The 17,822-nt window shown below is 46.6% G+C and overlaps 1 protein-coding gene across 1 annotated transcript; it reads left to right on the forward strand.

Annotated features, from left to right (window-relative positions):
* The first annotated feature begins 11,529 nt into the window (after positions 1-11,529).
* On the forward strand, positions 11,530-17,620 carry lsm3 (LSM3 homolog, U6 small nuclear RNA and mRNA degradation associated). The gene is made up of 4 exons (XM_079490801.1): positions 11,530-11,645; positions 13,562-13,672; positions 15,697-15,792; positions 17,029-17,620. The coding sequence occupies exons 1-4, from the start codon at positions 11,625-11,627 to the stop codon at positions 17,107-17,109; spliced, it is 309 nt and encodes a 102-aa protein (XP_079346927.1). The 5' UTR covers positions 11,530-11,624; the 3' UTR covers positions 17,110-17,620.
* Positions 17,621-17,822: the final 202 nt, after the last annotated feature.

Here is a 17,822-nt window from a genome sequence, read left to right on the forward strand (position 1 = left end):
AGCCTGTGTGTCAGTCTGTTGTTGTCTGTAGGGCCAGCCTGTGTGTCAGTCTGTTGTTGTCTGTAGGGCCAGCCTGTGTGTCAGTCTGTTGTTGTCTGTAGGGCCAGCCTGTGTGTCAGTCTGTTGTTGTCTGTAGGGCCAGCCTGTGTGTCAGTCTGTTGTTGTCTGTAGGGCCAGCCTGTGTGTCAGTCTGTTGTTGTCTGTAGGGCCAGCCTATGTGTCAGTCTGTTGTTGTCTGTAGGGCCAGCCTGTGTGTCAGTCTGTTGTTGTCTGTAGGGCCAGCCTGTGTGTCAGTCTGTTGTTGTCTGTAGGGCCAGCCTGTGTGTCAGTCTGTTGTTGTCTGTAGGGCCAGCCTGTGGGTCAGTCTGTTGTTGTCTGTAGGGCCAGCCTGTGGGTCAGTCTGTTGTTGTCTGTAGGGCCAGCCTGTCTGTTGTTGTCTGTAATGTCAGTGTCCAGCACTCACGTGAAGGCTGTGAGCAAAATGTACAAATTGTTGTCGTCGCAATGTGGGGTTCAGAGTCTTGCTCAAGGACACTTCGACACTAACTCTGGGGAAGCCCGGGTTCGAACTGGGAACCTTGCGGTTGCCATCCAGCCACTCTACCCCTGAGCCACACTACTTAAGACCATTTTCTTAACCGTTTTTTTAATACATTTTAATTTTGTCCAATCAGTATGGTAGATCAGGGGTCCAATCAGTATGGTAGATCAGGGGTCCAATCAGTATGGTAGATCAGGGGTCCAATCAGTATGGTAGATCAGGGGTCCAATCAGTATGGTAGATCAGGGGTCCAATCAGTATGGTAGATCAGGGGTCCAATCAGTATGGTAGATCAGGGGTCTGCAACCTTTCTCACATGAAGTGCCATGTTTTCATTCTCGTGTTAGTCAGCGTGCCACATATAATTATGACACCACATCAAAATGAAATATTACCGATTCACATAACAAGTTCAACCTTAGGAATATTTCCTTTCACATCAGGATGTAATGATCATTAAAACCAGAGCAATAACCCACCTACAGTAGTCATAGTTAGGAGTTTGAATGAATGTACATTTATGTGCAGTTGGTGTAATCTGGAGATGTGAATAAACTTCATTTAACTGACTAAACTTTGTTGGAATATTTGATTTTAAAAGAAGAAAAAAACGTCTCTCATACACTTATGCCACACTTGTGCAACGCACAAGTCCTGGCGGTACTCCTGGTGAGAGCAGGAGTGGACCTGGTGAGATGTAGGAGGGGCCCGGTCAGGAGGCCCACAGAGCCTAGTCCCTCCATGTAGGAGGGGCCCGGTCAGGAGGCCCACAGAGCCTAGTCCCTCCACAGGGAGGGGCCCGGACAGGAGGCAACCCACAGAGCCTAGTCCCTCCATGTAGGAGGGGCCCGGACAGGAGGCAACCCACAGAGCCTAGTCCCTCCATGTAGGAGGGGCCCGGACAGGAGGCAACCCACAGAGCCTAGTCCCTCCACAGGGAGGGGCCCGGACAGGAGGCAACCCACAGAGCCTAGTCCCTCCACAGGGAGGGGCCCGGACAGGAGGCAACCCACAGAGCCTAGTCCCTCCACAGGGAGGGGCCCGGACAGGAGGCAACCCACAGAGCCTAGTCCCTCCATGTAGGAGGGGCCCGGACAGGAGGCAACCCACAGAGCCTAGTCCCTCCATGTAGGAGGGGCCCGGACAGGAGGCAACCCACAGAGCCTAGTCCCTCCACAGGGAGGGGCCCGGACAGGAGGCAACCCACAGAGCCTAGTCCCTCCACAGGGAGGGGCCCGGACAGGAGGCAACCCACAGAGCCTAGTCCCTCCATGTAGGAGGGGCCCGGACAGGAGGCAACCCACAGAGCCTAGTCCCTCCATGTAGGAGGGGCCCGGACAGGAGGCAACCCACAGAGCCTAGTCCCTCCACATGCCAGAATTGTACCTCTCAGTCCCAGCATAGTAGTTCCGGAGTGGTTCCAACGGATTGTGTGGCCCTGGTCTTTCCCTAGTGGGTCTGATCGAGGGTAGCTACTGGGACGTAAGTCGGGACTTGATCACCCCGGCTGGAGTGAGGGACGAAACCCCGATGACCTTGGGATACATCACTGAGGATACGTCCCAGGTGATGCCCTTGGGATACATCACTGAGGATACGTCCCAGGTGATGACCTTGGGATACATCACTGAGGATACGTCCCGGGTGATGACCTTGGGATACATCACTGAGGATACGTCCAAGGTGATGCCCTTGGGATACATCACTGAGGATACGTCCCAGGTGATGACCTTGGGATACATCACTGAGGATACGTCCCAGGTGATGACCTCGGGATACATCACTGAGGATACGTCCCAGGTGATGACCTTGGGATACATCACTGAGGATACGTCCCAGGTGATGACCTCGGGATATACATCACTGAGGATACGTCCCAGGTGATGACCTCGGGATACATCACTGAGGATACGTCCCAGGTGATGACCTCAGGATACATCACTGAGGATCCGTCCCAGTTGCATCCATGCCATGTATTGTGGTTCCAGAGTGCCGTGCAGTTATCACCCTCCTCCCCTGTTATCACCCTCCTCCCCTGTTATCACCCTCCTCCCCTGTGCCGATGTTGGCACCCTAAGGTGCCTAAGGTTATCTTTTTTTTTTTATATATAATTTTTATCCCACGATTTTTGTAACCCATTTTTCACCCCTGTGTCAATTATATAATGTGATCCTGGGCTCTACACACCCTCGGCCAACCTAGTCCCCATACTGTATATGGGGGACATGGGGAGAGCAACGGACTTGAACTCATGCTTCCTTCATGCCTGAGTGTCCAAGTTGCTCCTTTACACCTGACAGGGGGGAGTTTCCCTGGTTGGACGTAGCGCGTGGAAGGAACACGTAATTCCAACCAGTTCCTTTCCCCTCCATCAGGTGCCCCGGCTGGCCAGGGGGAGGTAGTTTAGAGACCAGGATTACTGCATGTTTTTTGTGACCCTAGGGGACACGGGGAGAACATGTGGGGGTACCTACCCTAGGGGACACGGGGAGAACATGTGGGGGTACCTACCCTAGGGGACACGGGGAGAACATGTGGGGGTACCTACCCTAGGGGACACGGGGAGAACATGTGGGGGTACCTACCCTAGGGGACACGGGGAGAACATGTGGGGGTACCTACCCTAGGGGACACGGGGAGAACATGTGAGGGTACCTACCCTAGGGGACACGGGGAGAACATGTGAGGGTACCTACCCTAGGGGACACGGGGAGAACAAGTGGGGGTACCTACCCTAGGGGACACAGGGAGAACATGTGGGGGTACCTACCCTAGGGGACACGGGGAGAACATGTGGGGGTACCTACCCTAGGGGACACGGGGAGAACATGTGAGGGTACCTACCCTAGGGGACACGGGGAGAACATGTGGGGGTACCTACCCTAGGGGACACGGGGAGAACATGTGAGGGTACCTACCCTAGGGGACACGGGGAGAACATGTGGGGGTACCTACCCTAGGGGACACGGGGAGAACATGTGAGGGTACCTACCCTAGGGGACACGGGGAGAACATGTGAGGGTACCTACCCTAGGGGACACGGGGAGAACATGTGGGGGTACCTACCCTAGGGGACACGGGGAGAACATGTGAGGGTACCTACCCTAGGGGACACAGGGAGAACATGTGGGGGTACCTACCCTAGGGGACACGGGGAGAACATGTGAGGGTACCTACCCTAGGGGACACGGGGAGAACATGTGGGGGTACCTACCCTAGGGGACACGGGGAGAACATGTGAGGGTACCTACCCTAGGGGACACGGGGAGAACATGTGGGGGTACCTACCCTAGGGGACACGGGGAGAACATGCAAACTCCACACAGAAAGGCCCTTTCACCAACCCCGCCTCTGGTATGGGCACTGATGACGCGGAGGAGGAAACACGCCGCCAGCACCCACAGCGCCCCGAGCGGGAATCGAACCCAGGACCTTCTAGCTGTGAGGCGACAGCACTACCAACTGTGCCACCGTGCCCCCTAGGGGGCGCCACCGTGCCCCCTAGGGGGCGCCACCGTGCCCCCGGGTGCCTAAGGTTATCTAACCCATTTAAACCTGAGGCCGAAAGAAATGGCTTCTACAGTCAGACATGTTTTCTGAAAAACCTATGTTTCTGTGTCAGCGGCCGCTCAACTCTTTTCATGTCAAGGACCCCCAAAAATTATATGTAATTGGGCGCCGATCCCCATCTGAAAACATGTAGTTCCAGGCCCCCCCCCCCCCCCCACAAGCAAAGATACGAGTTAAAAAACGTTCACTGTCTGTGACAGAATATATATTCAAAGATTTGCACCACATTGTTAAGAATTTTCAAAAAATAGCAGACCTACAAGCTCATGAGCTTGTAGGTCTGCTATTGTTCAATAGCTAAAGTATAACACATAATGCTTAAAACACGAAACGACATCATTTTGGTTATAGAAGGTCATTTTATTCACATTCACATGGAGTCAAACATAAAAAAATAATCACACCCGTGTGAACTGAGTGGTGTAAGGCCTGTCTGACGTAATGAAATCATGTCTGACGTAATGAAATCACACCCGGGTGAACAGGGTGAACATAGCAACCATGCTCATTTTTTCTGCACTAACAAAGCCAGGTGTAGGAAATCATACCCGGGTGAACAGGGTGAACATAGCAACGATGCTCATTTTTTCTGCACTAACAAAGCCAGGTGTAGGAAATCATACCCGGGTGAACAGGGTGAACATAGCAACCATGCTCATTTTTTCTGCACTAACAACTAACAAAGTAGGAGTGGTTTACACCACTCAAAAATACACCAACAATAAAACAAATGAACGCGCACACACAGCACCGTGTCTCTCATACACAGTATTATGGGAGGGCAGCAATTAATTACACATTATTTATTAGCCATTATTTTATCTTGTATTAAGCTCGTAGATTTGATGGTATAAATTATGCCACCCAGGCTAAGTAGTACCTATGACTTCCCCTATGGGGAGACATACCCCCATTTGACCCCTTGCCCCTAAATTTCTTTGGCTTTTTATAACTATTTTGAAAAACATTTTTGAGTAGTTCAAAAAGCCGATCTACAAGCTCACAACGCGACGAAAATCGAGGCCCTGAGTCTCAGTAAAGAATTATAATAATACAATATGGTAAATAATATGGTATAATATAATAAAACAATATAATATATCGTTACTTGTATGTCTAAAATCCTTTCCCTTTGTATTCAAATTATTTTTGTAATAAACACTTTAAAACAGTAAAAATAATCGTTGTTTGTGAGCTTGTAGACCTGCAGTTTTTTATATTTTTTGTGCATGTGATAATGTGAAGAATAATATGTTATGTCTTTATCAACGGGATAGTGCAGTGTTGATTTCGTCGACTAAAACTAAGACGAACAATGTTTGTCTTAGTTAAAGTTAAAGTTACGACATCAAGGCTAGACTAACACAACTAGACTAACACTAAAACACTCTGGGTGACTAAAATGTGACTAAAACTAAATGAAAACTATTCAAGAGACTAAAACTATAATCTAAATTTTGCTGCCAAAAACAACATTGATAGTAGCACATGTCATGATGATGATGATGACCTTTGACCCTGCTGGCGGTATAGATGGCTGCACAAACCCTGAAACAGAAGCAAAGACATGAATATTACCACGACAATTATGACGATAATAATACATGTTTCTACAGCAGTGGTTCTCAAAGTGGGGTCCAGGGACCCCCAGGGGTCCTCGAGGGAGTTCCAGGGGGTCCCCCAGCTAAATGACAGTTAAGGTGGCCTTACACTAGCCGATAATCGGGCATTTTTGACGCTCGGGGGGTGCTCGACCGCTCAAAGCGCGATCGGGATCGGCCCGATCAACATCAAGAATGTTTGATATTTGCTCTGCCCCGCTCCGATTATCCTGTAGTGTGTGGTGCTATCAGATTATCCTGTAGTGTGTGGTGCTATCAGATTATCCTGTAGTGTGTGGTGCTATCAGATTATCCTGTAGTGTGTGGTGCTATCAGATTATCCTGTAGTGTGTGGTGCTATCAGATTATCCTGTAGTGTGTGGTGCTATCAGATTATCCTGTAGTGTGTGGTGCTATTAGATTATCCTGTAGTGTGTGGTGCTATCAGATTATCCTGTAGTGTGTGGTGCTATCAGATTATCCTGTAGTGTGTGGTGCTATCAGATTATCCTGTAGTGTGTGTGGTGCTATCAGATTATCCTGTAGTGTGTGTGGTGCTATCAGATTATCCTGTAGTGTGTGGTGCTATCAGATTATCCTGTAGTGTGTGGTGCTATCAGATTATCCTGTAGTGTGTGGTGCTATCAGATTATCCTGTAGTGTGTGTGGTGCTATCAGATTATCCTGTAGTGTGTGGTGCTATCAGATTATCCTGTAGTGTGTGGTGCTATCAGATTATCCTGTAGTGTGTGGTGCTATCAGATTATCCTGTAGTGTGTGTGGTGCTATCAGATTATCCTGTAGTGTGTGGTGCTATCAGATTATCCTGTAGTGTGTGTGGTGCTATCAGATTATCCTGTAGTGTGTGTGGTGCTATCAGATTATCCTGTAGTGTGTGTGGTGCTATCAGATTATCCTGTAGTGTGTGTGGTGCTATCAGATTATCCTGTAGTGTGTGTGGTGCTATCAGATTATCCTGTAGTGTGTGGTGCTATTAGATTTCAGATTGAAAAAAATCGGCTAGTGTAAGGCCACCTTTAGGCCACCTTTAGGAACCAAATGGACCATTATGGGTCTGTAACTGAGTGTACAAATGGAACCAACGGGTCCATTTGGTTCCATTTGTACGCTCTCAGAGTTAAATGAACATTGATTTCACAATATAAATTGGGGTCCCATAGATATAAATGGATTGAAATTAAAATGATTGAGACATTTTTAAAATGTGGCGCAAATCGTTGAATATATATTATTTCAGAGTGAATGTTATTTTTTTTTAACTCAAATCTTTGCTTCTGGGGTGGGGGGGGGGGGGGTCCCTGGAACAATATATTTTCAGATGGGGGTCCACGCCAAATACATATCATTCTGGGGGGTCCTTGACATGAAAAAGGTTGAGCACCACAGGTTTTTTCAGAAAACTTTTAGGATTTAGAAGACGTTTTTTTTAGATTGTATCAGGGTTCTCTTCCACCTCAGAGCTACGGACAGAGCTGAGGGTGGAATGGGTTTGGCCACTGATCTGTGATCTGCCTCCTGATCCACTGACACACACAGTACTGATGACTGGCTGGTCTGGGATCTGAGGTTATAACACACTGACACACACAGCACTGAGTTACTGGCTGGTCTTGAAATCTAAAAGTATACTTTACAAAAGAATAATACAAAGTTAGAAATGTTAAAATGATTTACATTTCTTTAAGAATTTAAAAGACTTCTAAATTGATTTACTATGTTTAAAGTTTAAAACGCTAGTTGAAAAAGAGCTGATCTACAAGTTTGAACATCAGCTATTATTTCTTTATTCCAAGATTGTTACTTAACTTAATATTTGAAGTGTTGACCTTAATAAATTAGTGTTTAAAATAACTTAATTTAGGTAATTAAAACACTATTGTTAAAACTAATTGTTTAAAAGGTATTTGATTATTTGAAAATATATTTAATGTTTAAAATCAAGACTGTTTAAAAAGAGAAGCTATTGTTTGAAAAGATTATAAGTTGATTGTTTGGCATTGTTGTTAAACCTTGTTTCTTTGTTTTCGAAGGTTTTCAACCTAATTCAAGAAACCAACCAGTCAACAAATGAAGCCAACTGTGGATAAAAAAAAAGTTGGAAAAACAAATTGACTTGAGTTGGAAAAACTGAGTTGTTTCCTTGATGTCCCTTGGAGTGGAACGAGTAGAACTTTACAGTTGAAAACCATCTCTCGCCTCTGACTCCTCCTCTGACTCCTCCTCCTCCTCTGACTCCTCCTCCTCCTCTGACTCCTCCAACTTCCTCTGACTCCTCCAACTTCCTCTGACTCCTCCTCCTCCTCTGACTCCTCCAACTTCCTCTGACTCCTCCAACTTCCTCTGACTCCTCCTCCTCCTCTGACTCCTCCAACTTCCTCTGACTCCTCCAACTTCCTCTGACTCCTCCTCCTCCTCTGACTCCTCCAACTTCCTCTGACTCCTCCAACTTCCTCTGACTCCTCCTCCTCCTCTGACTCCTCCTCCTCCTCTGACTCCTCCAACTTCCTCTGACTCCTCCAACTTCCCGGCCACCTCATAGTTGTGGTCATGCTGCTCCATCCTTTTCAGCTGGACCTCCAGTTCCTCCTTCTTCCTTTCGCTCGATTCCAAATTCTCCTGGAGGGTGGCCAGCTCCTCCTCGCTCCTCTGGCTGCGTAGAGCCTTCAAATGTGTTTTATTTAAGCTGCCCTTAGGCCAGCTCCTCCTCGCTTCTCTGGCTGCGTAGAGCCTTCGACTGTGTTTTATTTAAGCTGCCCTTAGGCCAGCTCCTCCTCGCTTCTCTGGCTGCGTAGAGCCTTCGACTGTGTTTTATTTAAGCTGCCCTTAGGCCAGCTCCTCCTCGCTTCTCTGGCTGCGTAGAGCATTCGAATGTGTTTTATTTAAGCTGCCCTTAGGCCAGCTCCTCCTCGCTTCTCTGGCTGCGTAGAGCATTCGACTGTGTTTTATTTAAGCTCCCCTTAGGCCAGCTCCTCCTCGCTCCTCTGGCTGCGTAGAGCCTTCGACTGTGTTTTATTTAAGCTCCCCTTAGGCCAGCTCCTCCTCGCTCCTCTGGCTGCGTAGAGCATTCGAATGTGTTTTATTTAAGCTCCCCTTAGGCCAGCTCCTCCTCGCTCCTCCTCACTGCGTAGAGCCTTCGAATGTGTTTTATTTAAGCTGCCCTTAGGCCAGCTCCTCCTCACTGCGCTGGCTGCGTAGAGCATTCAAATGTGTTTTATTTAAGCTGCCCTTAGGCCAGCTCCTCCTCGCTTCTCTGGCTGCGTAGAGCATTCGACTGTGTTTTATTTAAGCTGCCCTTAGGCCGTCCTCGTCCTCGTTTTGGCTCCTGGGGGTTGGAAGGAGTATGGTCCTCTGCAGCCCCGCCCGCCTGCATTTTGTTAGACTCCATCTGGTCTCTTCTTGTGCTGTTGGAAGTGTCCTCTGCCGTTTCCACGCTGTGTTGGTGAGTTGAAAGACGTGGAAGGAAATAAAGATGGCTGAAGAGACGGTCAAGGATCTGGCTTCACCAGAACGGCAAAATATATTTTAAGGAGAGCAGACGGCATGCTGCAATCTGAGTTGATTGAAGAATTCAACACCCTTTCAGACTGTTTCCGAGCGGTGCTCGATTCAAATGAAGATGTCAGGATTGGGCTGGAAGCTAAAATTAAAGCTGAGGATGAAGAAGCTGATCTTGATGAGCAGCAACAGGCCGACTAAATGAACACTTTAGAAGAAGCCGAGACAAAGCTGGCTGAGACCAAAGACATTATTCAGACGAATCTGTGGTTGAAGTATGGAAGAAATGAGCTGGGAAGGGCAATCCTTGAAGCGGAGAGAGCTAATGAGGCAGCGGAAAGGGTAGCTGTGGAAAGTAACAACCTTGAAGGCTATGAAGTACACCTCACTGTTTGGGACAAGGAGTTGAATGCAGCCATCTCAGCCATGTCCACATAGGAGAGGTGGATCCCTGGGGAACCAAAGGATGAGATTGATAGGATGGTGTTGACCTTAATAAATTAGTGTTTAAAATAACTTAATTTAGGTAATTATAACTATTGTTAAAACTAATTGTTGTAAAAGGTATTTGATTATTTGAAAATATATTTAATGTTTAAAATCAAGACTGTTTAAAAAGAGAAGCTATTGTTTGAAAAGATTATAAGTTGATTGTTTGGCATTGTTGTTAAACCTTGTTTCTTTGTTTTCGAAGGTTTTCAACCTAATTCAAGAAACCAACCAGTCAACAAATGAAGCCAACTGTGGATAAAATAAAAAATTTGAGTTGGAAAACAACGCACACACACACACACACACACACACACACACACACACACACACACACACACACACACACACACACACACACACACACAAATAAAATAAGAAATAGCCCAATTAATTTGTAGATCGGCTATTTTTTGGGGTTGAAGGGATTTGGTGTAAGCAGCTTACAAATAGGCTTAGACAGTATAGCTGCAATATTAGCTCAAATAATTATTGGACTTCTTCTTCTTATAAAACAACATTGCCTATAATAAGAAACTATAAAAAAATATATTTTTTCAAGGTCATTTGACTAACGTGTCATACATGGGCAGGCCTGTCTGTAGCCTGCATAAATATAGCCATGGTTCACATGTGCTCATATCATGATCATCATATCATGTTTCAGGGCTATAGCATAAATAAATCATATTTATTATTATGCAGTCTAAAACTAATTCTAGTACAGTAGGTAATTAATACACGTCTCTGTGTTGTATTCTATATTCTATCATGTGCATGAATTGGTTGTAAACTTGAATAACGGTATAAAATAACGGTCCATAATAACTCACGTGTTTGTATTGTTGTCCAGTTCAGTGTACTGTAACTAACTGTAATAACGTGCGGCTGGTCTGGAGGCTTCTGGAAAGAGACTGGCTGTAGAGTCACTCTGCGCACTTACACACTGGGGTTGCCACGTTGGATGCTGGAAACCGGCATTATAACATATACTCACTGTATAGCCCAGTGGTCCCCAAACTTTTTCATGTCAAGGACCCCCAAATTGACACTCATTAGCCCCGCGGACCCCCATTTGAAAACATATGCCAGGGACCCCCATAAGAGAAGATTTGTACGGCTCTAGCAGTGATTCTCAACCTCAGTTTGACATGCATTAGTCTACGGACCCCTACTTAATGGCATTTATATCTCTGGGACCCCTGATTTCTATTGTAAAATCAATGTTAATTTGACTCTGAGAGTGTACAAATGTACACTTTCAGAGTTACAGACCCAAGGGTCCATTTGGTTCCAAACTATCATTTAGCTGGGGACCCACTGGAGCTCCCTCAAGGACCCCTAGGGGTCCCCGGTCCACACTTTTGGAACCACTATTGCCATGTCAAACTGGGGGGTCCTTGAAATTAAACGGGTTGAGAATCACTGCTAGAGCCGTAAAACTCTCCTCTTATGGGGGTCCCTGGCATATCTTTTCAACTAGGGGGGTCCGTGGGGCTAGTGTCAATTCAACCATTTTCATTTCAAGGCCTATTATTTATTCTGCATTTGATTTAAGCCACGGACCAAACTAAAGAATATTTTGTTGTCGTTGTTGATCAGAATAACAATTCTTCTACATTCTCCAATTGTGTAGACTTCTTGTAATTGAAGTAATGCAGATGTTTAACAATAATTTAACTCTTGAGAGCTTAAAATGAAACCAAATGGACCCGTACGGTACAGGACCCCCCCCCCCCCCCCCCCCCCCCCCTCCATAAATTATATAATAATTATTTGATGTGGATTTGCGCTGCTTTATACCAGACCTGGCAACCCTGCTTCCTTGATCCTGCTCATAACGTCATGGGCGCGCATGCGTCCTTCGTTCCGAACAGAAACATTATTATAAAAGGGTACATCCAAGATGGCGGACGAAGTGGAGCAGGTTTGGTTCAAATAAAACTACTAAACTTTACACAAACACAACAATACAATAATAACAGTGTTTTAACGCGTCTAACGTCGCGTGCAGAAGGTTTAGGTCTAGGTGTGTTTGTCTGGGACGAGTTTATAATGTTTATTATTATTATTATTATGACTAAACAACAAGCTAACCGGGTTAGCTTCGATGTGTTGGTTGGAACCACGGGGTCAGATGTACAAGCCCACGCCGCGCGGCGGGTGCAACGTGTTGTGAGCTTGTAGATCGGCTGTTTTAGTGGGTAGTTAGCATTATGCTAGCTGGCTAATGCGAAACGTTGTTGTGATGGAGGATGGATGAATGGAGTGAGTTAAAGTAGTGGTTCCAGAACTATGTCATGTCAAGGACCCCCAAATTGACACTAATTATCCCGCGGACCCCCATTTAAAAAGATATATGTATGTATTGTATGGCATATATATGCCAGGGACCCCCATAACAGACGGTTTTTACGGATCTAGCAGTGATTCTCAAGCCCCCCAGTTTGACATGCATTAGTCCACGGACCCCCATTTAATGGCATTTATATCTCTGGGACCCCCGATTTACATTATAGTAAAATCAATGTTAATTTAACTCTGACATTGTAAGGTCCATTTGGTTCCATTTGTACACTCAGTCAGAGTTACAGACCCATAAGGGTCCATTTGGTTCTTAACTGTTATTTAGCTGGGGACCCCCTGGAACTCCCTCAAGGACCCCTGGGGGTCCCCGGACCCCACGTTGAGAACCACTGAGTGAAACCAGTGCTTCTGAACCTGCAGTATATTATTATTGTGTAATATTTGTATGTCTCTAAATGTTGTGATGAATTGAACATGGTGGACCCTGTAGTAAACAAGTGTAATGCTTTATCAGTGTGTTGTCTACAGAGTTGTGCTTTGGTTTGAAATGCACCCATTCTGCAAACTGTTAATAAATACTTCAATGACCAAAATTAGCATTTTTAACCCATTCTGGACGGGAACCCCTGTTGGTGTTTTAAGCATTAGGTTATACTTTAGCTATTGAAAAATAGCAGATGTGCCGCGCTACGAGCTTGTAGGTCTGCTATAAGTGCTATTTTTGAAAAATCGTGAAAATGCGGCACAAATCTTTGAATATATATTCTTTCAGAGCGAACGTTTTAAACTCAAATCTTTGCTTCCGAGGGGTTCCTGGAACAACATATTTTCAGATGGGGGTCGGCAGCCAATTACAGATCATTTTTGGGGTCCTTGACATGAAATATTGAGCACCACTGATATAGAAACATGAGGTATTTCAGAAAACTGTCAGAATTTAGAAGACATTTTTTTAATTTCAGGCGTAAATGGGTTAAACAAAGTCTGGGAGAGGCAACAATGATAGGCAATTATATGGTCGAATATGACATACAGCATTTAACCCATTTAGACGTGAGGACGATTCTACAAATGTCTTCTAAATCGCGACAGTTGTTCTCAACTTTTTTTTCACATCAAGGACCCCCAGAATTATCTGTATTTGGCCACTGACCCCCATCTGAAAACATGTTGTTCCAGGGACCCCCCAGAAGCAAATGTTTGAGTAAAAATGTTCGCTCTGAAAGAATTCAAAGATTTGCGCCACATTTTCACGATCTTTCAAAAATAGCAGATCTACAAGCTCATAGTGCGGCACCGAGTGCCGCGCTACGAGCTTGTAGGTCTGCTATTTTTCAATAGCTAAAGCGTAACATAATGCTTAAAACACCAAAAGGGGTTCCCGCCCAGACAAGTAATTAAGTTGCTAATCCCGTCCCACACAAACGATACTTCCGATGGAACAGATGGATCTGGTCACCCTAAACACCATGACATTAGTTGGGTCCTTGTATACACTGACTGACTGTGTGTGTGTGTGTGTGTGTGCGTGCGCAGCAACAGACCACCAACACGGTGGAGGAGCCGTTGGATCTGATCAGGCTGAGTCTAGACGAGAGAATCTACGTCAAGATGAGGAACGACCGCGAGCTGAGAGGACGACTGCATGTAAGACCGTCGTGGGCTTGTAGATCTGCTGTTTTCAGCATGCAACCAAGTGTAAAATGACTTATACTGGATCTCTTGTCCACTAGTCCCCTTTCTAACATTTTAGTCTAGTTTATATTTGTTGACGAAATTGTCAATATATTTTGTCTTAGTTTGAGTCATCGTAGCTTAGTTTTCAGAGAGAGAGAGAGATTTTATATAGGGAGACTGACAGGAAATGGGGGGGGGGTGACATGCAGTAAAGGCCGTCGGGATCGGGAGTCGAACCCGCGGCATGCTGCCAGACTGGATTACCAGCCAAGGTGCCTGGACCGCTGAGCCACGGCCCAGGCCTGGACCGCTGAGCCACGGCCCAGGCCTGGACCGCTGAGCCACGGCCCAGGCCTGGACCGCTGAGCCACGGCCCAGGCCTGGACCGCTGAGCCACGGCCCAGGATGGACCGCTGAGCCACGGCCCAGGATGGACCGCTGAGCCACGGCCCAGGCCTGGACCGCTGAGCCACGGCCCAGGCCTGGACCGCTGAGCCACGGCCCAGGATGGACCGCTGAGCCACGGCCCAGGATGGACCGCTGAGCTACGGCCCAGGATGGACCGCTGAGCCACGGCCCAGGATGGACCGCTGAGCCACGGCCCAGGCCTGGACCGCTGAGCCACGGCCCAGGCCTGGACCGCTGAGCCACGGACCAGGCCATGGGGTCAGGCCTGCCCTGACCCGAACAGGCCTGCCCTGACCCCAACAGGCCTGCCCTGACCCGAACAGGCCTGCCCTGACCCGAACAGGCCTGCCCTGACCCCAACAGGCCTGCCCTGACCCCAACAGGCCTGCCCTGACCCCAACAGGCCTGCCCTGACCCCAACAGGCCTGCCCTGACCCCAACAGGCCTGCCCTGCCCTGCCCCCAGCACGGCTCAGGAGCATGAGAACCGCATCCAAACATTGAGGAACCAGGAATCTGCTCCATCAGATTTGGAACCGTTTCCATCACCTGGTTTTATGATCACACTGTCTGTCAGAGCTGCTAGACATTTATCAGTGGGACCACCACAACTCAGGGTGCACAAATGGGTGGGTGGGTCGGTCCAGTCTGGTCTGGTCCGGTCAGTCACAAACCCCACTGTACCGATCCCATCAGGGACCACATTTTGTAGGGGTGCATACTTAGTTTAGACTAGTCATTGGTTAGACATGTAAGGTTAGGTTTAAGGTGGCCTTACACTAGCCGATAATCGGGCATTTTTGACGCTCGTTGGGGTGCGCGACCGCTCAAAGTGCGATCGGGATCGGCCCGATCAAGAATGTTTGATATTTGCTCTGCCCCGCTCCGATTAGCCTGTAGTGTGTGGTGCTATCAGATTTCAGATTGAAAAAAATCGGCTAGTGTAAGGCCACCTTTAGGTGTGCTGCCCCGTGGGAGGTTAGGTTTAGGGTGAGGGTTTGAGATAGGTTGTAGTTGTAGGACCAAGTACTGTCTAAACTAAGTACTGCACACTCTATGTTGCCTCTCCCCATCCATGCACAGGTGTATATAACTCAATGTGTTGCCTCTCCCCATCCATCCCAGGTGTATATAACTCAATGTGTTGCCTCTCCCCATCCATGCACAGGTGTATATAACTCAATGTGTTGCCTCTCCCCATCCATGCCCAGGTGTATATAACTCAATGTGTTGCCTCTCCCCATCCATGCCCAGGTGTATATAACTCAATGTGTTGCCTCTCCCCATCCATCCCAGGTGTATATAACTCAATGTGTTGCCTCTCCCCATCCATCCCAGGTGTATATAACTCAATGTGTTGCCTCTCCCCATCCATGCCCAGGTGTATATAACTCAATGTGTTGCCTCTCCCCATCCATCCCAGGTGTATATAACTCAATGTGTTGCCTCTCCCCATCCATGCCCAGGTGTATATAACTCAATGTGTTGCCTCTCCCCATCCATGCCCAGGTGTATATAACTCAATGTGTTGCCTCTCCCCATCCATCCCAGGTGTATATAACTCAATGTGTTGCCTCCCTCTCCCAGGCGTACGACCAGCATCTCAACATGATCCTAGGAGACGTGGAGGAGACGGTGACCACCGTGGAGATCGACGAGGAGACGTACGAGGAACTCTACAAGGTACACCATTCATTTATTTTAACCCATTTAGACCTGAGGACGATTCTAAAAAAATGTCTTCTAAATCATGACAGTTTTCTGAAAAACCTCATGTTTCTGTGTCAGTGGTTCTCAACCCTTTTCATGTCAAGGACCCCCAGAATTATATGTAATTGGCCGCCAACCCCGATCTGAAAATATGTTGTTCCAGGGACCCCCCCCCACCCATCCCAGAAGCAAAGATTTGAGTTAAAAACGTCTGAACGTCTGAAAGAAGATATATTCAAAGATTTGCGCCACATTTTCACAATTTTAAAAAAAAGCGAGTGCCGTGCTACGAGCTTGTAGATCTGCTATTTTTCAACAGCTAAAGTATAACATAATGCTATAAACACCAAAAGGGGTTCCCGCCCAGAATGGGTCAATTAGTGGCCCCCCGCCAAATGACCAGAACTACTTAATATTTCACCAAAACCAGAGCAGAACTCCCACCACAGGACTCTGGCAATCAATTAATACCGGTACTTTGCAACCACTATATTAATTAATGGCAAGTATTTCATACAAGCTTGAAGTCCAAAACTCTGATTATCAGTGCAACATGGTGGTAAATGGTGCCCCCTGGTGGCCTGTGGTGTAAGCTGTTGGCATGTAGTCAGTCAGGATGGTCTTGCTGCACATAACGGGACGTGGAGTGAACCAAACGAGCTCTACTTGTTTTTGGTTCACCTGAACCTAGTTTACTTTATTTTATGTTCAAATGCTTCCGTCATACAGTCTGGAGCAACGGACGCTCTGATCATGAGTAAAATATAAATGCTTCCGTCATACAGTCTGGAGCAACGGACGCTCTGATCATGAGTAAAATATAAATGCTTCCGTCATACAGTCTGGAGCAACGGACGCTCTGATCATGAGTAAAATATAAATGCTTCCATCATACAGTCTGGAGCAACGGACACTCTGATCATGAGTAAAATATAAATGCTTCCATCGTACAGTCTGGAGCAAAGGGACGCTCTGATCATGAGTAAAATATAAATGCTTCCATCATACAGTCTGGAGCAACGGACGCTCTGATCACGAGTAAAATATAAATGCTTCCATCATACAGTCTGGAGCAACGGAAGCTCTGATCATGAGTAAAAAAAAAAAAATGCTTCCATCGTACAGTCTGGAGCAACGGACGCTCTGATCATGAGTAAAATATAAAATCTCTCTCTCTCTCTCTCTCTGTCTCTCTATGTCTCTCTCTAGTCCACTAAGAGGAACATTCCCATGCTGTTCGTCCGAGGGGACGGAGTTGTCCTCGTAGCGCCGCCCCTCCGGGTGGGCTAGCCACGCCAACTTCCTGGTTTGAGTCGACGCCCTCCCATGGAGACCGGCGAGCTTCTGAAGTTTGACCTAAATAAGGAACCGTTTTGTGATTGGATGATGTCTGATTTGTTGACCGTTAAAAATAGCAGTTTTGTCAGTTTATTTTGTTTATACGTTTTTAGACGGATCGCGGAGTTCGTTTTATACACCCGTTGTTTTAGTTGAATTTAATCGCAAACAATGTGAATTTCATCAGAGCTTTTTGGGGGTTTTTTGCCTCTAAAACAGAGGCTACAATCTGTGGAATAGTTTGGGCTTCAATAATTTGTCAAATATTATTTGTCTAATGCATTATGTGGATAATATTGATGTTTTTCTTGGTTTGTCGGTTACCAGCGACCCATAATGCATCAGGAGTGATATTTTATGTTGGGGTCAGACAGACCCGGTCGCTCTGTTCAGGATATTTGCGATTATTGAGTTATGGTGCACTTGAAATAAAAACAAGATCATTTTGTAATGAGTGAGTGAATGTTTGAAGATTATTTGATGTTAAACTATTTTTTCTGAACCACTTTTCACCGACCTGTTAGTGTTAGTTAGACCACTAGTGACCTGTTAGTGTTAGTTAGACCACTAGTGATTATAGCAGATCTTTAGAAAGTCATGACCAAATGGGAAACACAAATCACACCCCTGTGAAGTGAGGGGCGCTCTTATCATCGTACATCATC

Source organism: Electrona antarctica (genome assembly GCF_951216825.1).
Source record: "Electrona antarctica genome assembly, chromosome: 21".
NCBI classification, from domain to species: Eukaryota; Metazoa; Chordata; class Actinopteri; order Myctophiformes; family Myctophidae; genus Electrona; species Electrona antarctica.